The 24,828-nt window shown below is 44.8% G+C and overlaps 2 protein-coding genes across 2 annotated transcripts; both read left to right on the top strand.

The window, feature by feature from the left end:
• Positions 1 to 6,069: 6,069 nt before the first annotated feature.
• On the top strand, positions 6,070 to 17,641 carry cep78 (centrosomal protein 78). The gene is made up of 16 exons (XM_036526306.1): positions 6,070 to 6,174; positions 6,910 to 7,169; positions 7,785 to 7,954; positions 8,325 to 8,397; positions 8,511 to 8,614; positions 9,199 to 9,373; positions 9,824 to 9,937; positions 10,604 to 10,668; positions 11,030 to 11,138; positions 12,113 to 12,212; positions 13,156 to 13,198; positions 13,443 to 13,571; positions 14,495 to 14,572; positions 15,180 to 15,346; positions 16,601 to 16,712; positions 17,174 to 17,641. The coding sequence occupies exons 2-16, from the start codon at positions 6,917 to 6,919 to the stop codon at positions 17,639 to 17,641; spliced, it is 2,160 nt and encodes a 719-aa protein (XP_036382199.1). The 5' UTR covers positions 6,070 to 6,174; positions 6,910 to 6,916.
• A 1,546-nt stretch (positions 17,642 to 19,187) lies between these two features.
• psat1 (phosphoserine aminotransferase 1) lies at positions 19,188 to 24,311 on the top strand. Its single transcript, XM_036527777.1, has 9 exons — positions 19,188 to 19,345; positions 20,151 to 20,211; positions 20,319 to 20,388; positions 21,379 to 21,584; positions 21,994 to 22,166; positions 22,625 to 22,794; positions 22,910 to 23,038; positions 23,293 to 23,430; positions 23,821 to 24,311. The coding sequence occupies exons 1-9, from the start codon at positions 19,289 to 19,291 to the stop codon at positions 23,921 to 23,923; spliced, it is 1,107 nt and encodes a 368-aa protein (XP_036383670.1). The 5' UTR covers positions 19,188 to 19,288; the 3' UTR covers positions 23,924 to 24,311.
• Positions 24,312 to 24,828: the final 517 nt, after the last annotated feature.

Here is a 24,828-nt window from a genome sequence, read left to right as displayed (position 1 = left end):
ATCCACCCCTGACAAAGTGACGTTTGGGATTGGGGAGGGGAGAACAGGACAGCGGGAAGCGAGCGCACGCAGACGCTGAAGTAGCTCTAGCAAACCTGTGGATGACAAAACGTTTTTTTTTTTTTTTTTTAACTCTGATCACGGTGTCTCTAGCTTTTTGGCTTTCAGAAAAAGGCATTGATGGGGGCGAATTTTAATATTCCGCGATATTCAAATACAAAATCAACCGCGATTGCGGGCTGATTACCTCAGATATACTTTCAAGGAAATCTGAGCTATGTTCATGGATAACATTTGACTGTAAATAACCCATTTGAATTATATTTCTGTTACAGTCAATAGGTAGTTTAAGCTGCTATATGGGATGATACAATAATATGTAACGTCATGAAAGTGTAAAAGTTCATAATAGTCCATTCTTGCATTATGGAAATATCACCCGTGATGAGACAAGCTAAACGGGACACAGAGGTGTAGGCACTCTCCGTCTTAAATAGCTGAGCCTGTTCAGAATAAATATTTTGAACCAAAAGGGGTGAGTTTGGATTTGGGGTTGGCAAGCGGAACGCAGATTTGCTGTCACGGGCAGGAAGTGCCTGTGGCGAGACTCCGACGTTCGGGAGGGTTAGTCTGCCCACTTCAAACAAAACATTGCACGTGCATGAGAGGACAGCTTTACCAACGGCACGCGCCTGACAACAGTCTACGGGGCTATTCATATTTCCCGTGGACCGCTGGAAGGGAACAAATATGCCCTTAATCACAAATGACTGTGGTCCCAAAGCATGAAAGCTTCTTGTTCAATGGCACAACAGGATTGTACTTGTTGAGTCTGTTTGCCAGTCATGATTACAGTACAGAGATTTCGATGAACAGATGAGTTGAGGAGGTGGGAATGGGGGGGAACTTTCCTATAAGCAAATCCACATTGCACTTCAGAAAGGTGAAAGATGCTTCTTCATCCTGTGAGGTAGAGACACAGACACACCTGCTATGACTGTCCGCATTCCTTCAGTGTGTCATTAGCGGGGTACGGTCGTGCAATGGCCTGGCACCTGTCTAGACTTGCCTGTACACTCACCGTAGATCAAACTGCAGTTCACCACAGTCACACACTGCTCTTATAACAAAAACTAAGGAGGTCTCACTCTGCACAATCAGCAGTCTTCCCCTGACACCATACTCACTGCTTTCTGTCACAGTCTTACATCCTAATGGCCATTAAAGAGGCTCCTAATTGGATCCCATCAAGCAGTTGGCCTAGCACTTGTTTTGCATTGTATTATTCATACAGGTAATTCAAGAACAGGTTGTTTTAAATAAAATTTGTGAGTTACAACACTGCTTGTGTACTTCCATTTATTTATTGTTTTTATCTTTGTACTGGAAGCCACATTTGTGCAAGATCATACGCATGCATTATGCTAACTCATGCTAACACAAATGAGGGCATCAAAATTAAACACTGAAACTGAAAACAGTACAGAGCCACACAGATATCACCCAAGGAGTCTAACTTTGAGCCAGGGACAGTGTTAAGAGTCATGGGGAGATGGAGCATAAGGAGGTCTGTAGAAAGAGCCAGCAGGACACATATACAGGTGAAGAATCCCAGGTGAATTTTAGTCAAACTCAAAGGCTCTCTGTGGTTACATTTAATGTTACATATACGTTTCAGAAAATAACTGAGTAATTGATAGTCTATTGTCTGCAATAAATATGTTGCCACCACAGAGTACATGGTATGCTTTATCTAGGATGACATAGCTCATGTATCATCCACTCAGAAAACTGGATATTTCCTGCCATAACTCTGATAAAGCACCTTGGGCAAGGACACAACGACTGGCCACCCCGGGATTCCAGCCTGCAAACTCTAGAGTACAAGATGGTTTTGCTAACCACAGTGTCGTGCTGAATCGACTGATGTGAGATCAGTTGGGGAGTGATTTCACTGAAGGCCTACAGAGCAGCTCCAGAGGCGATGTGCCACCTCAAGTTTGTTCCCTTGGAAACCTTAACTTTGTTTCCTGTTGGCTTGGGATACGTTTCTGAGCTGGCAGGAAGTCCTCTGTCATACTGCCCAACACTTGTGACACGCTGTAGCCACATGGCTTTGCAGTAGCCACCAGGAGTCAAATGCCAGCAGCAGGGGGGGGAAAGGGGGGGGGCTTTTCCTGAGGAACAGCTTCAGCTCATCCAGTGGCAGTGCCACACTGAGCTGTGTGACTTCTTTGTGCTTGAGCATCTCCACTGTGAGTGCCCTGATAGGCTCTTTTGAGTAGCTACGTCTAGTCCGTAGAAGCTGTGCACCTTATAATAAGGCCAAGTGCGCCTGCTAATAAGCCAACAATGTTATGCTGTATTTACTAAAGCACATTGGTTTGTAATTTACTCCAGTTAATAATATCAGAAGAAATTGTGGGTGGGCTGCAATGGCTGGACTGTCTGCAAGCAGAGTTGGTAAAAAAAATAAAGGTCTGTTAGGGCAGCGGATAGTCAGTGTGTCACTGTAACTGCAGTGATGTCATCATTCCTCTCTGTGTGGTATGTGCTTGTACTGTGCCCTGGCAGGGTTCCTGAAGGTCGGGAATGAAAGCTGAGGTACAGGAGAAGGCAGCTGAGCACAGGCATGTCTAAGTCAACTTATTCTATGGGCAATGCATCCGTGCATATTGTTAAAAAGAGGAATACTGTATGTGACTACGCTGTACATTATCCAGGGTTAGCATGAAGAGTGCGCTGCATATGAGACTACACTGCAAGGCTAGCATGAGGAGTGGGCTGCTCCCATATACATGTCCTCCTGCTGCTTTTTTCAAATTTGCCTTTCTACATGATTACAACTGAACACACACAAGCCTGCACATTCATACTCTCACACACAAAGAGGAAGTGTATTCCTGGATGCATGAGGAAGCAAAACAAATCAGATCACATCAAATCTGAATCAGCTTGTACAATGCAAATGAGCTACTGCTGGAAACCACTGCAAGTACTGTGATTGTGCCAGGAATGCTGTGGTTTTGTGATATGGAAGTCCACAGGTAGAGCCTGTGGACTTCCATTTCCACAGTGGGTATCTTTGATGAGAACAATTACACAGCTTGCTATCCAAAACTGCAGATTGCTGTTACAGTAACACATCAATCCAACACTGCAGGTTACTGCCACAGTTACACAGCACACAACCCAACACTGCAGATCACTGCTACAGTTATAATCTTGCACCAATTCTTTCAGTTTTTATTTTTTTGGCACTTGTTCATGATCAATGACAATGGGTGATAAAAGCGCAGGATGTCAACCTGTCTGTATTCTTCCTGAAACACGCACAACATGCCTTTCCTGATTACCACCTGTCCATTTCCTTTGTGTAATATTACGGATGGAAAAGAAGTAACATCATCTCCAAACTGAAAGAGGCCTCTAGCTAACAATGGAGTAGAATGCAGGTCTCATAGTGTCTGCTGCACGTGTTTCAACACCAGCAGGAAACGCTTGTGGCCCTGGTCCAGTCTGGTCCAGTCTGAGGCTGTAAGCTGATCACATGCGCTGAACATCAGTGGGAGAGCATTCAGGTCCTTCGGGAGAAGAAGAGATCATCTTTGCTTTGCAAAAGCCATAATTACCACATGAATCAATTAATCGAATTTTATTATTTCATTCAGTGCACTTAAGAAATGCATTTATTGCAGAGTGCTTTACATATACAGAATCAGCATGCAGATAATGTAAGTGAATGATAATTATCACATCGCTGGGTCTTCAGAAAAGAGTAAAGTTGTTTTGTGAGTATCAGTCATTTTGAGCTTGGAGAGAGCTGTGGGCTCACAGTGTACAAAGAAAAGGAACAGTATCTTGGAGATAAAGTTTGCTGTTATTATGTCTTGTCATTACAGTACAGTGCTGTTTCTCTGTACCTGTGTGTTTTACAGATACTCCTTTGGGAAATCCTCTCCTCTGAGCTCCAGACAGGTTGAGTTACCCCAGGCTGTCCATGGTGGACCTCTCCTCCTGTTGGATAATGTACAGAGTGGCACGCTTCACCACTTCGACCAAGGCCCGAGTCATTGTGTAAATATGTAAACACAGCGCTCCATCCAGGATCGGTCTCTGTGGCTGTGCTGCAAACAGCATATCTGCTTACTTGGCTGAAGCACTTCCCCTAAAACTGGCATCGAGTCACATGGTCAAGGGTGCCCCAAACCAGGTCACTGAACTTTCACTTGCCCTCGATTTCTGTCTCTGAATGAGTTTACATTTGGTTATGCTTCCTGTTGGTTGGATATCCCAAGATTTGTTTCATCTGATACGACAGGGTGTGTTTACATTGGAACTTATGGAGAGTTACAGTCACTACATTACATCACATTACATGTATTTATGTCCTGTTGGGTAGTTTTTAGGGAAGTGGACTGGACTGGACTGGACTGGTCCCTGACTGACTGATAGACTCCCTCTGCAGAGAATGGCAGTACCATTGACAATTGACACTACATTTGACTGAAGTATTGAATACTTGTAACTTAAGTGACCTATTTAAAGTAATGAATAATGTTAAAAAGAATCTGAAATCTGGTATCAGACCCAAGTGTCTTGTCCCAGATCTAGTGTCTGGGGAACTGAATGGTCTTAAATTTGTTCCACTACAGACACTTGAAATTAAATGAAAATCCAATGAGTTTTTTCAACAAGTAGACAATTTTCAATACACTGCAGTAGCATTTCCTCAAGCAACTACTTTTTCCGAATGAAATACTATTTCCTACAAATACCATGCCTTTCACACAGAAATTCTAAACATCCCTAATTCTACATTGTAAAAACAGGAACAATACAGTGCAGAAAAAGACATTTGTAGCACAGAGAATGTGAAAGAAGTTTCAAACTAACTCCTCAGAAGTATTTAATTAAAAAGTATGTACACAAGGGAGGCCCAGGTGTGCTGTATTCTTTGTATTTAACTGCCACTTCCTGAGCCTGTGAATGGCACCTCGAATGTTGAACCAACCTTCTTGGGCATGAGCACGATATACTCCACGGGAAACAAAACACATCAGTCTTCAAGGTTGCACAAAACCACATTCCCAAAGATTTAAAAAGTTAGCCACAGATATGGCTTATGGGAAAGTGGTCTGCTTTAGAGTTGTGTTCAGGTCTGTGCTTTCTCTGAAGTCTCACATGCTGAGTACCTGCAATCAGTAAGCAGAAACCCTGCACTGGTGATGGTAATAATTTTGGCAAATGTTATTTCTTTTTAAAGAAGCAAGGTGAATACACAGGCCGGTGTGTATCTGTGTGTATGTTTCATGTTGGTCAGTGCTGTTAAAGATTACACATTCACTTCAGTATCTATTTTACATCAGATCAATGCTGGAAATCGAAACCCCTGACCAGCAGTTTGCTGCAGAAATTACTCACTTTTTCCACAGATTAATTCAGTTGCCACTGAAACCAGTCACTTACAGCAAAGATTCTTCTGTTTCTGTAGAAATTTCGTCAAGGCTGAGGTTAGTTTAGTTCCCAAAGAAATTGGTCATTTTACTGAAGAGATTCATTTATTTCTCATAGGAATCACACGATAGCTTCTTCATGCTGTTTTATCAAATAACCCTATCCTTTCAGTCAGTGCCTCCACACTTTGAAGCAAGGAAGTAATTAAAAGAACATGTGACATTCTCGAAAAGAGCGGCACTCTTTCAGCTGAGTATGGCGCTCAGATTCAGTCAGTGGCGTAGCTTTGTGGGTCCTCACCACAAGTGTAACAGCGTCATGTTAATGAGATCCAATCAGGCACCAGAAAGTGTGACCAAAACTACAGAACATTTGTTTTGGTCTGCACACTTCACAGAGCAACAACTCTGATAAATACAAAACTATGTTCGCCCCCACCCCCTCCCCCGATAAAAGCTCTGGATGATGATAGAGAGATGGTCGCATCTCCGGCCGCATGGGGGCATACATGTAAACAGAGCAGGGAAGTCTACGCATGTATGAGGCGCAGAGGATGATGGGACTATATGGGCAGGGCGTTCTGTGGCCATTTTCAAACCGCAGCGGCACAAAAGCTGATCGCGGATCAGTATCGCAAAAGGGCGGTTAGGAAACCAAGGAAACAATAACTGTAGCTAAGGAGCTAGCGAGCTATTGTACATAACTGGTGTTAGTTCGGTAAGGTTGTAGCTAATGACATTTCATTGTATGCATGTAATTGTGCATAGCAATTATAAGACAATCGAGCATGGAGGGAGAAAGTAAATACCTTTGCACATGAGATAAAGAATTTGTGGTTTTCTCAAATCTGAAGAGTGACCGTACCTTACGTTGATGATGTGTTAGCTAGCAAGTGAGCTAAAGTTAACGTGCACCTTACTTCGATTAGATAACAATACTAATTTAGGACCAAGTTATCCATTGAGCAAATTTGCTTTATAGTAGCCAGTTGTAACGTTGGCTCACGTTAGTTTGTTGGCGCTTGCTGTTTGACTTGCGGTTTGCCAGTGCTAATTTATACAGAACACATCTATGCGTCTTTTTAAGATAACAGAGGTGAGCTTTGTGAACTCAAACTAACGTTAACTAAACTAAGTTGCTTAGTCAGTACGTCGTGCACGTTAGGAATAAGTTTAGTTAAGTGTTAGCCAGCAAGTTTGTTAACTGACTTTAACTTTAGCTAACTGTTAGCTAGTTAGTCAGGTAGTCTGAGTTAGGCTAGTTGTATCTATCTAACGTTATGACTCCCTTTTCAGTTTTTGAACTTGAAGTTGAGGTGGAATTTAATTAACGGTTGGTAGTTAGTTGGATACAGTTTTTAAAGTAAATGATTAATCTTGATTAATCTTTTTCACGTTAGGAATGTGATATAGTTGTTTAGTTAAAGATGACATGTGTCTTCGTCCTCTGCAGTGCCATAATGTTAGATCCGGTCCAAGTTCGTCGGCGGGGCGCCTTGGACTTTGCGGCTTATTACGACTATGCCTGCGCGGCGCAAGACATGATCCCACTTCAAGCTGTCAAAGCTACCGTGAGCCAGGGTGTGCTGGACTTCAACGGGGATCGGATCAGACTGGCGGACTGGACCCCCATACTTAACTCCCTCGCCATCAACAAACAGCTGCATCACGTCGCCATCAGAAGCGCATATCAGCCCGGTCTCGGAGAACCGGGTTAGTGTTAAAGGAGAGCACGTTTCATATATATCAATGCATTAGTGGTCACGTTAGATATTAGAACAGAAAAGCTAAAAATCAGTTGATTCTGTTATATTGAACTTTGACCTATGACCTGAACGTCCAAAGGAGTCCGAGGAAGAGAGAGATCCGTTCTCATTACGTTTAATGGAAAAAAAATCCATGTATAATTGGACAAGTTTTACACTAGAAACCACTTTTGTAACAGAACCACACGGTGACAATCCTTAAGCATAATGCCCAAGACTAGTGGCAGGGCACAAAATGTGCATAATGCCCAAGACTAGGTTGGCAGGGCATAAAATGTAACCTTAAAAAGTCATTGTAAATTTATTAAAATAAGTGAAGGATACTGTGTGCACATACATAGTGGTGACCTAGAAGGCAGTTTATAATTGTACTTTGTACTTTTTAGACAGTTCATAATTGTACTTCTAATTGGTCATAGGCAAAATTATGCAAACATTTTGTGATGAAAACTTTTATTTTAATGAATGAAACTCTTAAAGTTGTACCTGAGAAGCATAAGAACAGTTTTTTTGTTCAAAGTCAAGCACCTTTAGCATGACATGTTTGCTTTGCTTTCTCCAGAAAAATACAGGTCACTGAACAGGAAGAAGATCCCGGCCTTTCGCTCAAAGGACATGACATTCAGGCTGTGTAAAGCTGTACGGGACTGTCTGAGCATCTCTCCCTGCCTGCGGACACTGCGACTGCATGGCCTTCCTCTGCGGGAACGTGACCTCATCGCTCTCACCAAGGTACAGACTGGGCACGCTCACATTGCTCTCACCAAGGTACAGACTGGGCACGCTCACATTGCTCTCACCAAGGTACAGACTGGGCACGCTCACATTGCTCTCACCAAAGTACAGACTGGGCACGCTCACATTGCTCTCACCAAGGTACAGACTGGGCACGCTCACACAGTCAGTACTGTACATGCAGAGAAATGCACATCAGCCCCACCACACATCAGTCATACACATATGGTTCGCACTGCATCAGGACAGTTGTTCTTCAGGTGGTAGAGAAAAAAGTGATCATTTTCTCAAATATCGAAAGTCTAGAAGTCATGTATCCTTCAACAAAATGTGTGTTTGATGCGCTGTTTCTTTTTTCTGTCTTTAGGGCCTTGCGAAAAGTTCTTCCTTAGAAAATCTCTCATTGGCGTACTGTCCAATAGCGGACGAAGGGCTGCAGAGTGAGTGGGATGCATATTTCAGTATATATGGCTTAAATACTATCATCTTTTCATGTAAAGTCAACCAGAATTGATTGAATGTAATTATTTTTATGTGTGTTATATGTGTTAAGCAATCTGCCAAAGTGTGAAGTACTCTACTTCAATCAAGACGGTTGATTTCACTGGCTGTAATCTGACCTGGCAAGGTGCTGAACACTTGGCCAACATCATCAAGGTAGGCCACCTCGAAGTCACTGATATACCTGAGAATGACTGATTACCTGAGTCCATCTGAAAATCAGTCATTTACATGAATCCACCTGAGAATCACTGATTTACCTGAATCCATCTCAGAATCACAGATGTGCCTGACTGTACTACCTGATCATGACATTATCTTAGTGGCATAGATTTAGCACCAGAAAAGACTGAGGGCTGAGTTCAGTTGCCAAAAGCAGATATGAGCATTAATGCTTACGTGGAACAGCAGCAGTTCTTTGATAACACAATAACAAACTTGGCCTGGACTTTGTATACAGGCTACAAATTTAGACAGAATTTTGGCCTGTCTGACTCAGATTGTTTACTGTAGGGTAGTGGTGTTCAGTGGGTGTGGTGCTACGCTTGCTGAGTGAGAGTAGTGTGATGGTGTTCAGTGGGTGTGGTGCTACGCTTAATGTGTGAGAGTAGTGTGATGGTGTTGAATGGGGCTTTTGCAAGGCTTGCTGTGTCAGTGTAGCGTGATGGTGTTGAATAGAGATGGTGTTAGGCTTGCTGTGTCAGAGTAGTGTGATGGTGAGGCCACTGTTTGTCCTGCAGCACCAGGCGACACGGCGGCGCAGTGATGTTTGGGCTGAAAGTTTGCGCTACAGGAAGCCTGACCTGGAGCACATGGGCGGCATACGCAGGATCACGCTCAACTGCAACACCCTCATCGGAGACCGCGGGGCTGCTGCCATTGCGCGCGAGCTGGCTGAGGACCTGTGGGTCAAAGGTCAGAGTGCACCCGTCTTCATGTACAGGGAGTGCATACAAATGCACATTTACTTGCACAAATGCATGTATGCACTCACACACACACACACACGCACATAAACACGTACTCATGTGAATACACGAACACATGCACAATTGCTCACATATGCACACAGATGCACTCATGCATGCGCACACATTTAGTTTGCGTTTCTGTACCACAGATACTCAGTTATGACCAGATATTTAGCTCCTGCCTTCCTTTCTCCGTCTAAGAGGTACTGGTGCCGTCTGCATTCCTGTGCTGACAGTGGATGTTCTGTTTTAGATCACAGCCCTTCAAGAGTGTTCACAGCGAGCCAGAAAATATAGAACACTTCCACAATGGCAGACTTTGACAGGCAGAGACTGCAGTGTGATGTGTTGTATTGTGTGTATTGTACTGATAACGCCACGTTTGTTTGCGCAGCTGTGGACCTGCAGAAGTGCGGGCTTTCGAATGAGGGGGCACAGGCCCTGTTGGAGACCCTAAGCTCCAACTCCACCCTCGCTGTGCTGGACATCCGCAGGAATCCCCTTGTGGGTGAGCACTCCGACAGAGCCATGAAGCAAACCAATCACACGCTTTCTGTGACCCACAGTGCCATCAGGCAGACCAATCACACACCTTCTCTGACTCACAGAGCTGTGAGGCAGACCAATCACATGCCTTACACACCCGCTGGGTTGAAAAAGGAAAGACCGTTGCCTTCTGTGGTCTACTGCTGTTGCCTTCAGTAGAGTCAGCCTGTTTTGTTTGGTTTTATGTCTGTGCTGTTGGTGATTTAGGCCAATAGATGAAGCCAAACGTAGTGTGGCCAAGCAGTCCCGTGGCCATGACGGGGATGGATGAATGTTTCATTTGAAAGGAACAGAGAGCTCAGGTACTGTGTTTAGCCACAGTGTGGTGACAGCGTCTGACTCTGTGACCTGTCTGAGCTGAGACACCCCCAGTTTCCCCTAATACCTGCGGAAGCCCCTCTGATACTCCGCAGAAATCCCCACTCTTGTTTGAGGTGACCCCTCAGGCCCTCACCTGCACTGGTGCGCTTATCCTGAAGGATTCAGCTGTCTGTGGAGATACTTACATATTTGGATGCCTATTACAGTTCTTCTGATAAACTGGTTAACGCACTTCAGGTTTGAGTGTCTTATTACTGCTTTTCATTTAAACTGGGTCCCTTTTTTGACGCTCATGTTTTCTTTTCAGACAATGGCATTATGAAGACCATAATTGAGAAGGTTCTTATGAACACAAATGGGAATGCTTCAGAGGTTAGTACGATGCCACAAATTACACTCACAAACACACACACCCATGCGTGCATGGATACACACCCACGCACAAACACATATATACAGACAGGCATAAAAACACACGCCTGTATGTATGTGTGTATGCATCCATACACACATACATACACAGTCGACTTTTACTTAATCTAAGTGGATTACATGGAGAATAATTAATAAGTACCTTTCCAGTTGTTATTAATGAAAGAGTTGCTTAATTACCTGTTTATGTCATGGAATAGGCTGTCATGGAATGACCTGCAGGTGGAAGCTGCTCAGAAGTACCTGTGACACACGTGTGATTCTGTGTGTGTGTGTGTGTGTGTTTCTGCGTGTGTTGTAGTATTGCTGGATCAAACCTCCATCACTTAAAGACTCACAGAAGAGCAGGGGGCAGAAGGGCAGCAGGCAGCTGGCATCTGGAGTAAGAGGAAAAGCCACATTCAGAATTGGTACTGTTCAGCACCTACACACAGCATCTCTTTTTACTGTTTAACACCTACACACAGCATCTCTCCTTCTACTGTTCAGCACCTACACACAGCATCTCTTTTTACTGTTTAACACCTACACACAGCATCTCTCCTTCTACTGTTCAACACCTACACACAGCATCTCTCCTTCTACTGTTCAACTCCTACACACAGCATCGCTTTTTACTGTTCAACACCTACACACAGCATCTCTCCTTCTACTGTTCAACACCTACACACAACATCTCTCATTTTACTGTTTAACACATACAGTAAATATATGCTGAATTTGTAGTATTTCATAAAGTATACACTTACAAAATCGGTACTGTTTTCTTACTATTCAGCATACAGAATGTGTACTTTTACTTTTAAATCCCTGGAATAAATGGCCTTGAATTCAGTATCCTTACTAAACAATATAAGCATACCCTAAATACTTTCAGGTTCTTTAACCTTATTTCTTTCATACACAAACATGCAAATCTGCAGTTCAGACATGCTTCGTCTGGTCCTTATATGTGAGTGTTTGAGCAGCTGTCCAATGTTCATGTGTCAGCAGTTGAGACTTGCGGAATTGGAGGAGTAATTCTCTTTTACAGTTAATACTGCTCATTTTTTGTCTAATTTTATGAAAAACTGAATGGAAGCCTACCAGGGATGTCACAGTCTTACTGTAGTGTCTCAAGTCTGAAGTGGCCCACAAGCACACCCTCTTGTTTTCTGCCATTGCCTCAGTTATTTGGAGGAGATGCGGTAAGCTCTCCCTCTAGTGGCCAGATTGTGCTATGTCAGTCTCATTTTAAGTAGATTGAGAGCTGTGTGGTGTTCAGTCCTGTGGTTTATCTGTGTTTCTGTTTCACTCTGGGTGAACATGCACTGTCTGTCTGCCTGCTAGTCTGCACATGTAAGATGTGCTGAGTCAGCAACCTCAATGTGGGATCCCCTTGCAGGAACTCGAAGAGCACTCTCTTGTGGCAGATGGAGTCCGCCACACCCTGGCTCCACTCGAGGCATACCTTGGCGCTCTGCTGAGCGAGGGAGCCGAGTCAGGTGAGTGTGCAGGTTCCACCCTCCTGAAGAACCCACCGTCATCTACTACCTCCTGTCACTCTTTCTGTAAGACAGAAAATGCAAATTTCACACCAATCCATTTAAGGAGCAAGATGTCAAGTTACATGTAATGCTTTTTGCTTTTTTTACTTTACTGCATGTATTTAATGTCAGTGTTTAAATGTGGTAAGATAAGATCCTTAGAATTGTGGCTGAGGATAAACATATAGCTCTGCAAAACAGACACAATGATGGGCATACAGAAAGCTTCTCTCTCATTTCAGTGTAGGCTGTGGGTAAGATTAAGGAATCCAAAATTTGAAAAATATTGTGAACTTTATGAAACATGACAAATGGAGCATTTTAACATAATTGTGTGTGACTATGAGTTGTAAACATGCCAAAGTCTAAAGTCAACACTCAAAGCTGAAAATGGGTTACAAATCATCTAAAATACAGATAAGGAAAGAAATTGTACTTGTTTTTACAAAAAGCTTTAGTGTATTAAGTGTGCACAGTTAAGTTTACAATGAAGTATTAAGCTGGTTTTGTATTGTTGAAAATGAGTGTGTGTGTTTTTTTTTTTTAAAGATATATCTAATTGAAAAGATACATTATCAGTATGTAGCCCCCTGGTAAAGTACTAATTCTGTACATTTGGAGCTCATTTTAGACATTTTAGCAGGACAGAATGTGAGGGGTGGGTAGCTCACAGAGCAAGGGGTCAGGCAGAAGGCAGGAGTGCAGGTGGCTCTTATTTTTTCTACCCACATCCCCACAATTGTGTGCCTTAGGGGACATGGTGTCTGAATGGAGCTGCAGGTCTGCCAGGTGTCCTTTCCTGTGTCATTTCATGAGGAAAGGTCAAGATCAGGGACTGATGAAAGAATGAGTGAGTGCATGAATGAAGTAATGAAGTCTTTTTGTTTTTACTGTCCTGTAGAGGTCTTCCACAGGGTATGGCCGAAGGAGACCATTCCTATCAGGTGAGTGGCAGCTCTCGAGCCTCCTAAGCTGAAAGACCCACACTCTCAGGACGGGACACCCCCACGCTTGCTCTCGCACACACACATGATCTCATACACACACTTTAACGCTCACACTCATGCTCACATGTTCAGACACACATACACACACATCTTCACACATACATTCTCATGCTCACAGACTCTCTCTCTCACACACATTTTCTTACACTCACACACTCTCAAACATCCTGCGTTGTCACAGGAAGCAGGCACTGTGAAAATTACAGTGGAAATGGAGTCTGAATCAGAAGAGCAGGATAGTGGAACTCGGACTCCTCCAACGCTGAGCCCAGCAGAGAAGATCACAGTGCACCAGTACAAGCGGCTACAGGTATGTTCACCAGTACAAATGGCTGTAGGTATGTACACCTGTGCAAACAGATACAGGTATGTACACCAGTACAAATGGCTGCAGGTATGTACACCTGTGTAAACAGATACAGGTATGTACACCTTAAATGCATGAGGACATATTTCAGTCATAGATTACTGATTACTGCCGTTTTGTGGTTTGGAGAGAAAACATGGAAGCGCTGCAAAACTGTGACTCTCCAAGATCAAAATGTCCTGCTTCTGGTGACATGACACTTTGGCACCATCTTGTGGTCATATACCAGAAGCGTTGGGTGTTGTGCTTGTGGTGCTGTCTGTCTGCGGCCCGGGTGAAAACAGAAATGCCTAATGGGTGTCCAGACTGCCTCAGGGTGTGTGTTAAAGCGCTCTGCAGCGTAAATGTGCTTTCACGCACTGCTGCTACAGGCTGGTGCACTGGCGCAGGAAAACACAAGTGGTTTTCAGCTTCAGAGATCACTGTGGTGTCCTTTCACAGTGAGAGCAGGCTGCTGTGATTTTACTGTTAATGCCCCTTATTGCATTTCTATGTGACACTGCTCTAAGATTAGCTCTTTCAATTGCATCACAACTAGATTTATTCTTGAAGACTGACCAGATGTGTGGTAGTTCCTAGTGAAAAAGAATAAGGTTCATGGACAGGGTTTTCACCCTGAAAGCTGAAATGTTACATTATTATCATGTATATTATCATGTGTGGGTACAACTGTAAAGCATTATAATAGGGTGTATCATCTATGGTAACAGTGTGTCCCTATGGGTAGTCTATACTAATGCAGTGTTGATCCCGTGTGAAGTCTACACTGATGCAGTGTTGATCCAGCATGGAGTCTACACTGATGCAGTGTTTCTCCTGTGTGGAATATGCACTAATGCAGTGTTGTTACCACGTACGGCCTGCAGGTGGAATTGGAGGAGTATCGCCTCAGACTGACAGAGGAGCGGAAAGCGAGATTGAAAGCTGACGCCCGTTTAACAGAGGTATAAGCGTTAACCGTGCCCCCAAGCAGCTAGAGGGTGCCCTGTACCCCACAGCAGCAGCTAGAAGATGCCCTGTACCCTGCTGCAGCAGCTAGAGGGTGCTGTGTACCCCACAGCCTGTAGAGTTGAATCTATATGCTGGCGTCGGTGTTCCTGAAGAATATGGAGCACACGGCACGCACAGTAAGGGCACAGAGATATGTGGAACACCTTTATCCCATGGCATTCTGGGCAAACCCTCAAGTCAACATGGAAACAGCTGTTTACTGAGAAGTTGCACTGACAGGAAGTGGTGTCACAGAGGAGCTCATACTGTGCAGACCACCCCACCATGTATCTTACAGACAGTAGAATGAATCATGAGGTGGTTGTTTATTAATGGCTCTAGTGATGATTGGCTAATCTGGGTTTTTTATTGACAGTAAAATGAAGTGAAAGGTGATTGGTTGTTTGTTAATGTCCTGTATGATGATTTTTTTAATTTGGGGGCTTTATTGTCAGTACAATCAAGCGTAGGGTGAATGGTTGTTTCCTTATGTCCCTGCTGATGACTGATTACCGGCAGCACGAAGTGTGAAGCGATTGGTTGTGTGCTGTGTTCCTGAAGCTGGAGATGGAGAACACTCGCCTGAGGAACATGAACGTGTCCCTGTCAGAAGCCCTGCAGTCTCAGTCTGGAATGTCCAGCGCACTGGAGGACGATGCCGTGCTGGAGAGCATTGAGACATCCTTTCAGAAGTTCCACGCCTTCCTGGACCTGCTGAAGGATGCTGGGTAAGACCTGCCCCTGCCCACATTCTCAATGACACTTACAATTCTGCTGCTTACAGAGAGTAGCTTTAAAGTAACCATTCTGGCCAAAATCACAGAGTAGCTATAAACCTCCTATTCTGGTAGAAGTCACAGAGAGCAGCTTTAAACTCACCATTCTGGCAGAAGTCACAGAGTGTTTAATTTGTATTTTATATGTATTTTGTAATTGCATGTGAATGCATCACAGTTCTTTGTTGCCAAAGGCACATTTTGATTGTGTGATGTGTTTCCCCTCAAAGCTGAAGGTCCTATCACAATTCATTTGAACTGGAGAATCGATGATTAATTATTTTTACTTTTTTTTCAGTCAAACAAGAAATTGAAAAGTCTGTTCCTTCTCTTTCAGTTAGCCATTCTAACAAAGGGTTCATCTGCTGGGTTCATATGAACGGATCCATTTATCTTTGGTGGGCATATTTGAGGGTTGAAGCCTATTGAAGGTTTATCCATGTTAGCAGGAAGTCTTTCATGTTTTACTTCCTGTGTCTTCTTATTTAAGTGTGAAACGGCCATGGGGCATTTCTCCTGTACGTTCCATGGGGGGGGGGGGGTTCTGAGATGGTAAGAGGCTGGGGGATGAAAAGAGGTGCCTCTCTCTCCCAGGGCTGCCCCAGATCTGTGCTTATCCAGAGCCTGCTGAAATGGGGACAGGGCCCTGGTCTGAGGCGCGTTGACACAGCGACGTGCCTGGCATGCTAAAAGCACGCTTGGAGAAGCTCTTTGTTCAGAGCGGGGAAGGGGGCGGGGGTGGCAGCAGGAATGCTCTGGGCCTGGAACACAGGGCTCTTCCTCTGGAATCTCTCCTGTAAGCAGCCAGATTAGAGGCACTGCACTCACAATGGAGAGATGTCAGTTTGCCACTGAATGAATGAGTGGAAGTATTTAGGTTAGGGGGCGATCTGCGGCCTGCTCTCTTGCCAGGGGGAAGTAAGGACCTCAGTATTGGTGTGCATGTGTGTCTTTAGGAAAGCTAGTTTGTAAATGGCAGTATATGTAACTTTGTTAAAAGTTTAGTGTGAGATTGAACACTGTGAAGGCTGGAGCAGGATTTGCTGTGATAGTATTGTATGGTGACTGTAGGGAAATTATGACTGTCACTATGGAAGGACAGTGCATAATACATAGATGGGTGTGAACTTATGCCCCTGTTTATTCCTTTTGTCCTCCTCTGTCCCCCTCTGTATTCCCTCTGTCCCTCTGTGTCCCTGCTCTCAGACTAGGCCAGCTGGCATCCATGGCAGGAATAGAAAAGTCCCAGTTTGGGCCTCTGGGGCGCCCCCAGCTATCCTCCACACTGGGGCGTAACGGAGCCAACGGCAGGCCTGCGGTAAGCACGGCTCTGTGTGCGTGTGTGTGCGCATGTACGCGTGTGTGTGCGCATGTACGCGTACGCGTGTGTGTGTGCGTGTGCGCTTGCATGCGGGGTGAGTTCAGAGGATGGTCTGTCCACAGCCTAGCCCGCAGAGTAACAGCATAATGTGATTCTGGAGGGTCATGTGCTCTGTCCTGCCAAGGTCACCTGACACACCAGCCCTAGGCAATAAGCACTGATTACTGTTACCAGCGTCACATGAGAGAGTGTGTGTGAGAGAGGGTGTGTGTGTGTGTGTGTGTATGTGTGTGTGTGTGTGTGTGTGTGTGTGTGTGTGTGTGTGTGTATTTTCCTTACCCCTGCCTTGGAGAGAGGGGAAACTACAGCTGAAATGAGTAACCCACTATGTCAGTCAATGCTCCTTTCCCCTCTGTGTCTGTATCACTTTGTTGCTAACTTGTGTAACCACCCTTCAGACAGGAGATGAGCTCCCTGCTCCATCTGTACACCAGGCTGATGGCTCTGTAGGGGGCACTCCAGCGTCACTGAGGGAGATACTGAATGAAGGAGCTGTACAGGAAGTGGCTGTCAGCCCGGCACGTGCCTCTTCTGGGAGCGGCCGGCATTCCTCGCTCTCAGGTGGGAAAGCTGGGGAGGAATCTGCACAGCAGAGGGGCATCTCCCCCCTCGAACCAGCAGCACGGCCAGCGTCAAGCAATGGGGACGGATCCCATGGCATTGGCTCCCGCTGTGGCAGCTCCCATGGCAATGGGTCACACAGGGATGCTCCCAGGCAGTCCAGCCCCAGTGTCAGGGGTGAGTCGTCGGGCTCCGAGCACTCAGTGGCAGGGCGGAACGGGTCTAAGGAGAAACCTCTCTCTGGCTCTGATCCGCTGGAGCAGATCCAATCTCTGAGCAGTCATGGGTCCAGTCTAGGGTTCTAAGCCAAGAGGAGCACGTTGTCTGACAATGGATTTCTGTCTGATGGTCTTTTTTACATTTGTTATGCAAGTGCCAAATTAAGAAAATCAATAAAGATTGGTTTCAAAAAATTTTTTTCCAAACCTGGTAGTCCATTAGCACAGTATTATTTTGGTGAATTATTACGTTATTAGTACGTAGTTCAACTTACAAAGTGCATCTGTTAAAGTGGCATGAAAGCTGGACAGCAGTAACTACAGTGGGCATCACTAAACATATTCAAATACCCATCAGCGCCAGACAGTGCTGACATCACAGTACTTGGTTCAACACATGAGTTGTACTGCATTATACCCTTACAGTAGGACTACACCATTCCAAACAGACAGGTACCACATACCCTGGTGTACCCGGGCGGCAGTGTAGCATAGTGGTTAAGGAGCAGGACTCGTAAATGGATAACATTGTAAAGAACGGTAACCTATGTAAGTTGCTTTGGATAAAAGCGTCTGCTAAATGAATAAATGTAAATGTAAAATGTAAAAGCACCCTGTATAAAGTTACACAGAAGAGGAAGAGGAGAACCTTATTCCTTTTTTCCAATGGTCTGACACTGTTGCTCATTCAACTTAATTTGATACACTCCTCTTTTGTGCTGGAAGTTGCTCTGGATAAAAGTCTGTTAAATTAATATAGTGTAATGATCATGCTCAGGGGGACTATGGTACAATCTGAAGAGGCGAGTTTCTGGTTAGTGACAGGTGAGCAGCATCTCTGCATTTTTGACTCCTACAGTAAGTAGGTTCACCTCACCACATAACAGATAAAATGGCTGCAACTGAGAAATGCAGTTGGGGTGGGGGGGAAGGCAACCAAGCACACTGGCAGGGCTGGTGTGCAGGGTCTGATGATGTCACTTCATATTAGTTCATAAAGGATATCAATTGTAATCGTATAATACCTTCAAATCAGTTTATCCACGCTGTATTTAAGGAGGCTTCATGTATATGAAGAAAGCATTTCTTCCCGTCATTTTCATATTGCATCATTGCTGCGAGACTGGCAGTCCAGATCGACAAGTCTTAACTTGAACCATAAAGCAAGCCAACTTGTGTAGTAAGTTTACTCTGGAAATAAAAACGATGAGTTATTATACTAGCAATAAAATGAACGCGCGCTGAATCTAAAAACAATTATGGTTTCAGGTCATACACGTACAATGCTGCAAAGTCACTATGGTAACTATGAAATGCACAAAAAGACAGGGCATTGCGTCATTTGTGTGCATCTGCGCGTGCGTTTCGCTTTCCTGTGAGGCGTCTTAACTATCCCTACAACAATATCTCTGTAAGCCTACTGTGCAGTAACTAAATAACCTCTGGATGCTTTTGAAACATTACAACTCAAACGAACACTATTGAAATTCACACATTCAGGTGCTCCCTACATGTCTGATCACGTTCCCAGCACGTGAACAGCCAACCAATGACAAGCGCCCAGGATTCACAGCGCCCAATCATTTACGCAACAAAACTCTGCATGTGAATTTACCCAATTGGAGCGGATGATGTGGTTCCAGAGCGTCGCCGGTAGAAGCAACAGATGTGGTAGAAGTAGGTCATTCGGACCAGTGATTCAGTAACAACCCTGCTGCCAAGAGGAAACTCATCATGGATAAGAAGCAAACCCTTAACTTTGGTGCAGGACCTGCAAAACTGCCAAAGACTGTAAGTTCTCAGATTTGTGCTCGAGTACGTCATGCATGTATTTGCATCGCAAAAGCGCATGAAAACGCGTGTATTTTGCAGCCCTGTGATTTACTAATTTGCTAGCTGACTGTGCTATATAAATAAAACTCCGAACGACCCTTTTTAATGAACAGTGGGTCAGTTATTTTCAGCTAACCTGCTAGCTGTCGTATTTAGCCAGTAACTAAACGTTTTTTATTCACCGGTAAATAAACTAGTGCATTACAAATGGAAGCGACATTGTACCCTCCCCTGTTGTCTATGTAGGTAGCCCGTGTCGATTATTGTTCATGCAGACTGCACATGTCAACATTTAATAAGCGCACAATGATGGTTCAGTGTTGGCAAACGTCAACCGCAACGTTGGTGAGAAACTGATTGTCGGAGTTGCATCAGCCCTTCATTTGAGAGACAGCAGGCTTCTCACACATCATTAAGTCACAGTTGGCGCTAGAGGGCACTCACATAGAACAAGAATCCTTACAAGTTCAACTCTTATTTTTGTGTGTTTAATTTCTGCTGCGCATATCATAAACCTGAATTATTTCAGTACCTGAACTATATAAAGGCATTATCTGAATAATTGCCATAATAATTATAAATATGATGGGACTTCCTTGTATTGTTTTTCGCAAATCCATTCGTCGCAGGCGTCAATCCACTTGCTCGCTAAGAAGTAATGGTCAAGTTGTCTGTGTCAATATTCTCCATTAGGTTGGTTAAAATAAAAAACGTTGTTTTGAAAAACATCTACCAGTATGAATGATCCCCCCTCTACCTACAGGTCCTTTTGGAAGCGCAGAAAGAGCTTCTGGATTACAATGGCATTGGGATCAGTGTTCTGGGTGAGCTGCTTTTTCAGCTCTCTTTAGAAAGTGAGCATGTAAATTGTAATTGTGTTTTTTGTTAATATTTGTGATATTGTAGTAATAGTTACTCTCCATCCATACAGAAATGAGCCATCGATCCTCAGACTTTACAAAAATAATGAATACAACAGAGAACCTTCTACGGGACCTCCTGTAAGTGACTCATTCTGTAATGTGCCACCATTTCATGTTGAGTATTTTACACTTTCTGCTCCTAGAATCTGCCCCCCTTGTCATAGTGGTTGTGTGTATGTGTGAACGAGAGAGTGGTGTGTTTCTGTCAGTGTCTCTGAGTCTAGAGAGGAGAGTGGTTTGTGTGTGTGAGAGAGGTCTGTATGGTCAGTCAGGCAGAAGGACTTTGTTGCTGAGATGGCTGTTTCTGTCCCCTGAAAAACAGCTTCAGCCAAGTTTGGCTTAGAAACCACCACAGTCAGTTACCCTGTGCATCTGTATGTGCCCTCCTGATGATGTCACTGCCTCAGTCAGTCCATTATCCTCCAGGAGGAGTCACTCTTAAAATCTGTCAGGGTGCTTTCACACCTGCAGCCTTTAGTCCGTTTGAATCAAACTGTAGTGTGTTTGACCCCTTGGTTCGGTCCGCTCGCATAGGTCAGAACACAGTAATCACACTCAGGTCCGCACCAAAATAATCGGCCCGAGACACCCAAAGAGAGGTGGTCTCAATCCGCATCATCTGGCGAACTCTGGTGCGGTGCCACTGGTGAGAAAGCAACCCAAACCAACCAGGACCAAAACACGTAGTTGTCCCTCCATTGTGAAATTGGAAAGTGGTGCGTTAATCCAATTCCGGAACATAAACACCAAAGTGACCAATGAGGGAACAGTCTCTTCTTCTTTTACAAATTCTGGTCCATTTAGAAATAATGCCATGTGAAACCAAACCGAACCTATGTCATAATGCAACATTGTAACAATTTATTCCCTGCTGTGGACCAAAGCAATCGAAGTATAGGTCTGAAAACGCCCTTAGACACTGCTCCTTTTTCACTTTTGGTCTGGTTCTCGTTCCCTCCCTCTGGTTTGATTCTGCTAGAGGTGCAGTGAATTTCAGCTGTCTTCACATATTTCCTCTGAATAAAAGCCTGGTTGCTGAAGTCTGATGACGTCATTTTTCCTGGACAGCAACATTCCGGAGAACTACAAGGTCATGTTCCTGCAGGGTGGAGGGTCTGGTCAGTTCAGTGCTGTCCCCCTCAACCTGATTGGCTTGAAGGAGGACAGGTGCGCTGATTATTTGGTTACGGGCACCTGGTCTGCTAAGGCAGCGAAAGAAGCAGAGAAGTACGGCAAGGTGAACATCATCCATCCCAAACTGGACAGCTACACCAGTAAGAGTCTCCCTGACCTGAATGAGAGTGTGCACACGAGGATTGTTAAACACTACCGTACAGTGAGAGTTTAGCATCCAGTGATGAGAGAAGAGTCATGGTCTGCATAAGAGTATTAAAGTGTATGTGTGTCTGTCTGTAACCACATTTATTGGCATTGGCCACACTTTTGCACTGTTTGTGTGCGATTTACCCAGAAACCCCTGCAGATGATCCTTCCAACACAGCAGGCTGTGCTTGCTCTAATGTATCTTCTTAGGTCCTCTTGGTTATTAGTAAGAATTTAACCATGCGGTTGTGTTGGTTATGAGTGGGTGTAACTTTATGGCTGCGTTGGCTGTGAGTGGGCTTTGTGGTTGTGTGGGTTAGGAGAATTTAACCTTGCGGTCATGTTGCGGTGTCCTTTCAGAGATCCCAGACCCCAGCAGCTGGACCCTGAACCCCTCTGCCTCCTATGTGTACTACTGCTGTAATGAGACGGTCCACGGCGTCGAGTTCAACTTCATCCCTGACACCAAGGATGTCATCCTCGTCAGTGACATGTCCTCCAACTTCCTGTCCCGGCCCATCGATGTGTCAAAGGTCAGCAAGGCGTGGCATGACCGTCTTGTGTGCGTTTCTTGTACCTGTTGAAACTCATATATGCTGTTCACAAGACAGCTTTTTCCACAAAGTTAATTCCATTTATTTGCCTAAGACCACATTTATTCAGTGAAATGTCTGTGTTTTTAATTGGTTAGATCTTTTTTTTGTGTCTGATTCAGGTGTCGATCACTTTACTTTCCCCCCATGCTGCACCCGTTACTGAAACCTGTCTCACTCAACCATAAGCTGACCATCGCTGAACCCACTCAAAACATGGGCACATGGTTGTGCTACGGTTTGGCCTCCATGACCAGGGTCACATGTCACTGGCAATGATTTTGGTTTCCAGGCATGTAAATCCTGAGCAGAAGCAGCAGCGCCCGCTGCAGGTGGCTGAGGGGTGAGTGGGCGACTGAGGTGAGAGCAGGTGGTGACAGTTTTGCTGTGGTCTGCAGTTTGGTCTGATCTTCGCGGGCGCGCAGAAGAACGTGGGCTGTGCTGGTGTGACCGTGGTCATTGTGCGGGAGGACCTGATCGGGAAGGCGCTGAAGGAGTGCCCTGTCGTTCTGGACTACCAAGTGCAGGCGGGAAACAACTCTCTCTACAACACGCCACCCTGCTTCAGGTGACCACGCCCCCTGGTTCTGTCTGTGCTGCTGTCCACACAGCTGTGGTGGGAGAGACACGTGTATTTTTTTTTTGTATTGTAAATGTAAACTGTGTATTGTAAACTCTTGCAGTATCTACATCATGGGCCTGGTGCTGGAATGGATTAAGAATAACGGAGGCACAGTTGCCATGGAGAGGCTCAACAAGGAGAAGTCTGGCATGATCTATGACATCATCAATGGATCCAATGGCTTCTATGTGTGAGTTGACCTGAGATAGCTGAGATGCGATTGGCCTAACACAGGTCCAGCTTTGTGTTCAGTATGAGTAATGAGGCTTGGAATGTTTTCACTATGAGAGATGGGGCTGGGAGCGTCTTCAGTATGAATGATGGGACTAGGAGTGCGTTCAGTGTACATGATGGACCTGCGAGTGTGCTCAGTGTGAGTGACGAGGGTGGAAATGTGTTCAGTACAAGTGACAGGGCTGCGGTTGCATCTCTGCACCTGTGCAGGTGTCCTGTGGATGTGAAGTGCAGGAGTCGCATGAATGTGCCTTTCCGCATCGGGAAGCAGGAGGGGGACGAAGCCCTGGAGAAACTGTTCCTGGATGGAGCCTCCAAGCTGGGAATGATCTCCCTGAAAGGACACAGGTAGAGTAATGGTCATCATGGTTTGATGAGTTCGGTGTGGAAGAACTTGACTGGCCCGCACAGAGCCCTGACCTCAATCCCATCGAGAACCTTTGGGATGAACTGGAACGGAGATTGCGAGCCAGGCCTTCTAGTGCAACATCCGTGCCTGACCTCATAAATGCTCTACAGAATGAATGGGCACAAATACCCACAGAAACACTCTTGTGGAAAAATCTTATGGAAAGCCTTCCAAGAAGAGTGGAAGCTGTTATAGCTGCAAAAGAGGGACCAACTCCATGTTAAAGTATATGTATTTGAATACAGTGTCATTACAATGTAATGGTCAGGCGTCCGAATACATTTGTCCATATAGTGTAGATCTTAAGTGTGCTGTTGTGCTCCCTGCAGGTCGGTGGGGGGGATACGGGCTTCCCTGTACAACGCGGTGACGGTGGAGGACACTCGTGTGCTGGCGGAGTACATGAGGACATTCCTGAAGGAGCATCAGTAAAGAACAACACGTCACACCATGTGCCAGCCATCCGGCACATTAACTACTACATTTCCATTGGAGGTTGCCAAGGCAATTGGTAACAGTTGCTAGAGGAGGGGTCGGCAGTAGCAGTGTGCTGAATACACTAAACCTGCGTTTTCTGAAGTTCTCAAAGCAGATACTGTAATAATCCTGTTACACTAGCTCGTAGGGGTGAGATTTGTACTGTGCCTTATCCAGCTGTGTGCTCACAGAAGCATACACATGCCACAGATGTTAATACTGTGACGTTTAGCTCTGGAATTTTTTCCCCATCCTATATCCTTGAATTCCACTAGAGGTTCTCAAGCTTTGTTGCTGTACACAAGAGTACTGCCTTAATGTATATAGTTCATGGTTTTTTTTTATCTGCCTTAATTACAGTATTTACATTCCATTTAAAATAATGTTACTGTCTTGCTTATGGTAGTAGTGCTGTTAAGTGGTTTTGTATTTCACTGAAAGATGTGACTTTGAGAAAAACTCCTGAAAGCATTAATAAAAAAATGACTTCACTCCTTCATTCTTGCTGTCAGAGGTAAGTGTGCCACTGCAGTGTGTTGGGGGATGCAGTGGGGACACTTGTGCTATTGCTTGGGTAGCACAGGGGAGTACGGGGGACTAGATTTGGGAAAAGGGGTTGCTGCCCTTCCATTGGGCCAGAGATGAGCTGCTTCAGGGACCTTAAATCTGTGGCAGATGTTAGTATTTATTTATCCTTTGTTTAATCAGGAAAACCCCACTGAGATTGACATCTCTTTAGCTAGCAGGACCCAAATTAATGCTCCTGAGCAGAAGGGCAAAGTGAGTTTACAGCTTTAGAACAGCTGCAATGAACACAATAGTGAGGCCCCCCCTCAATGTACTGTGTCAGAACTGGTTGT

Source organism: Megalops cyprinoides, chromosome 4 (assembly GCF_013368585.1).
Source record: "Megalops cyprinoides isolate fMegCyp1 chromosome 4, fMegCyp1.pri, whole genome shotgun sequence".
NCBI lineage: Eukaryota > Metazoa > Chordata > Actinopteri > Elopiformes > Megalopidae > Megalops > Megalops cyprinoides.
This window is presented reverse-complemented; position numbering and strand designations above follow the sequence as displayed.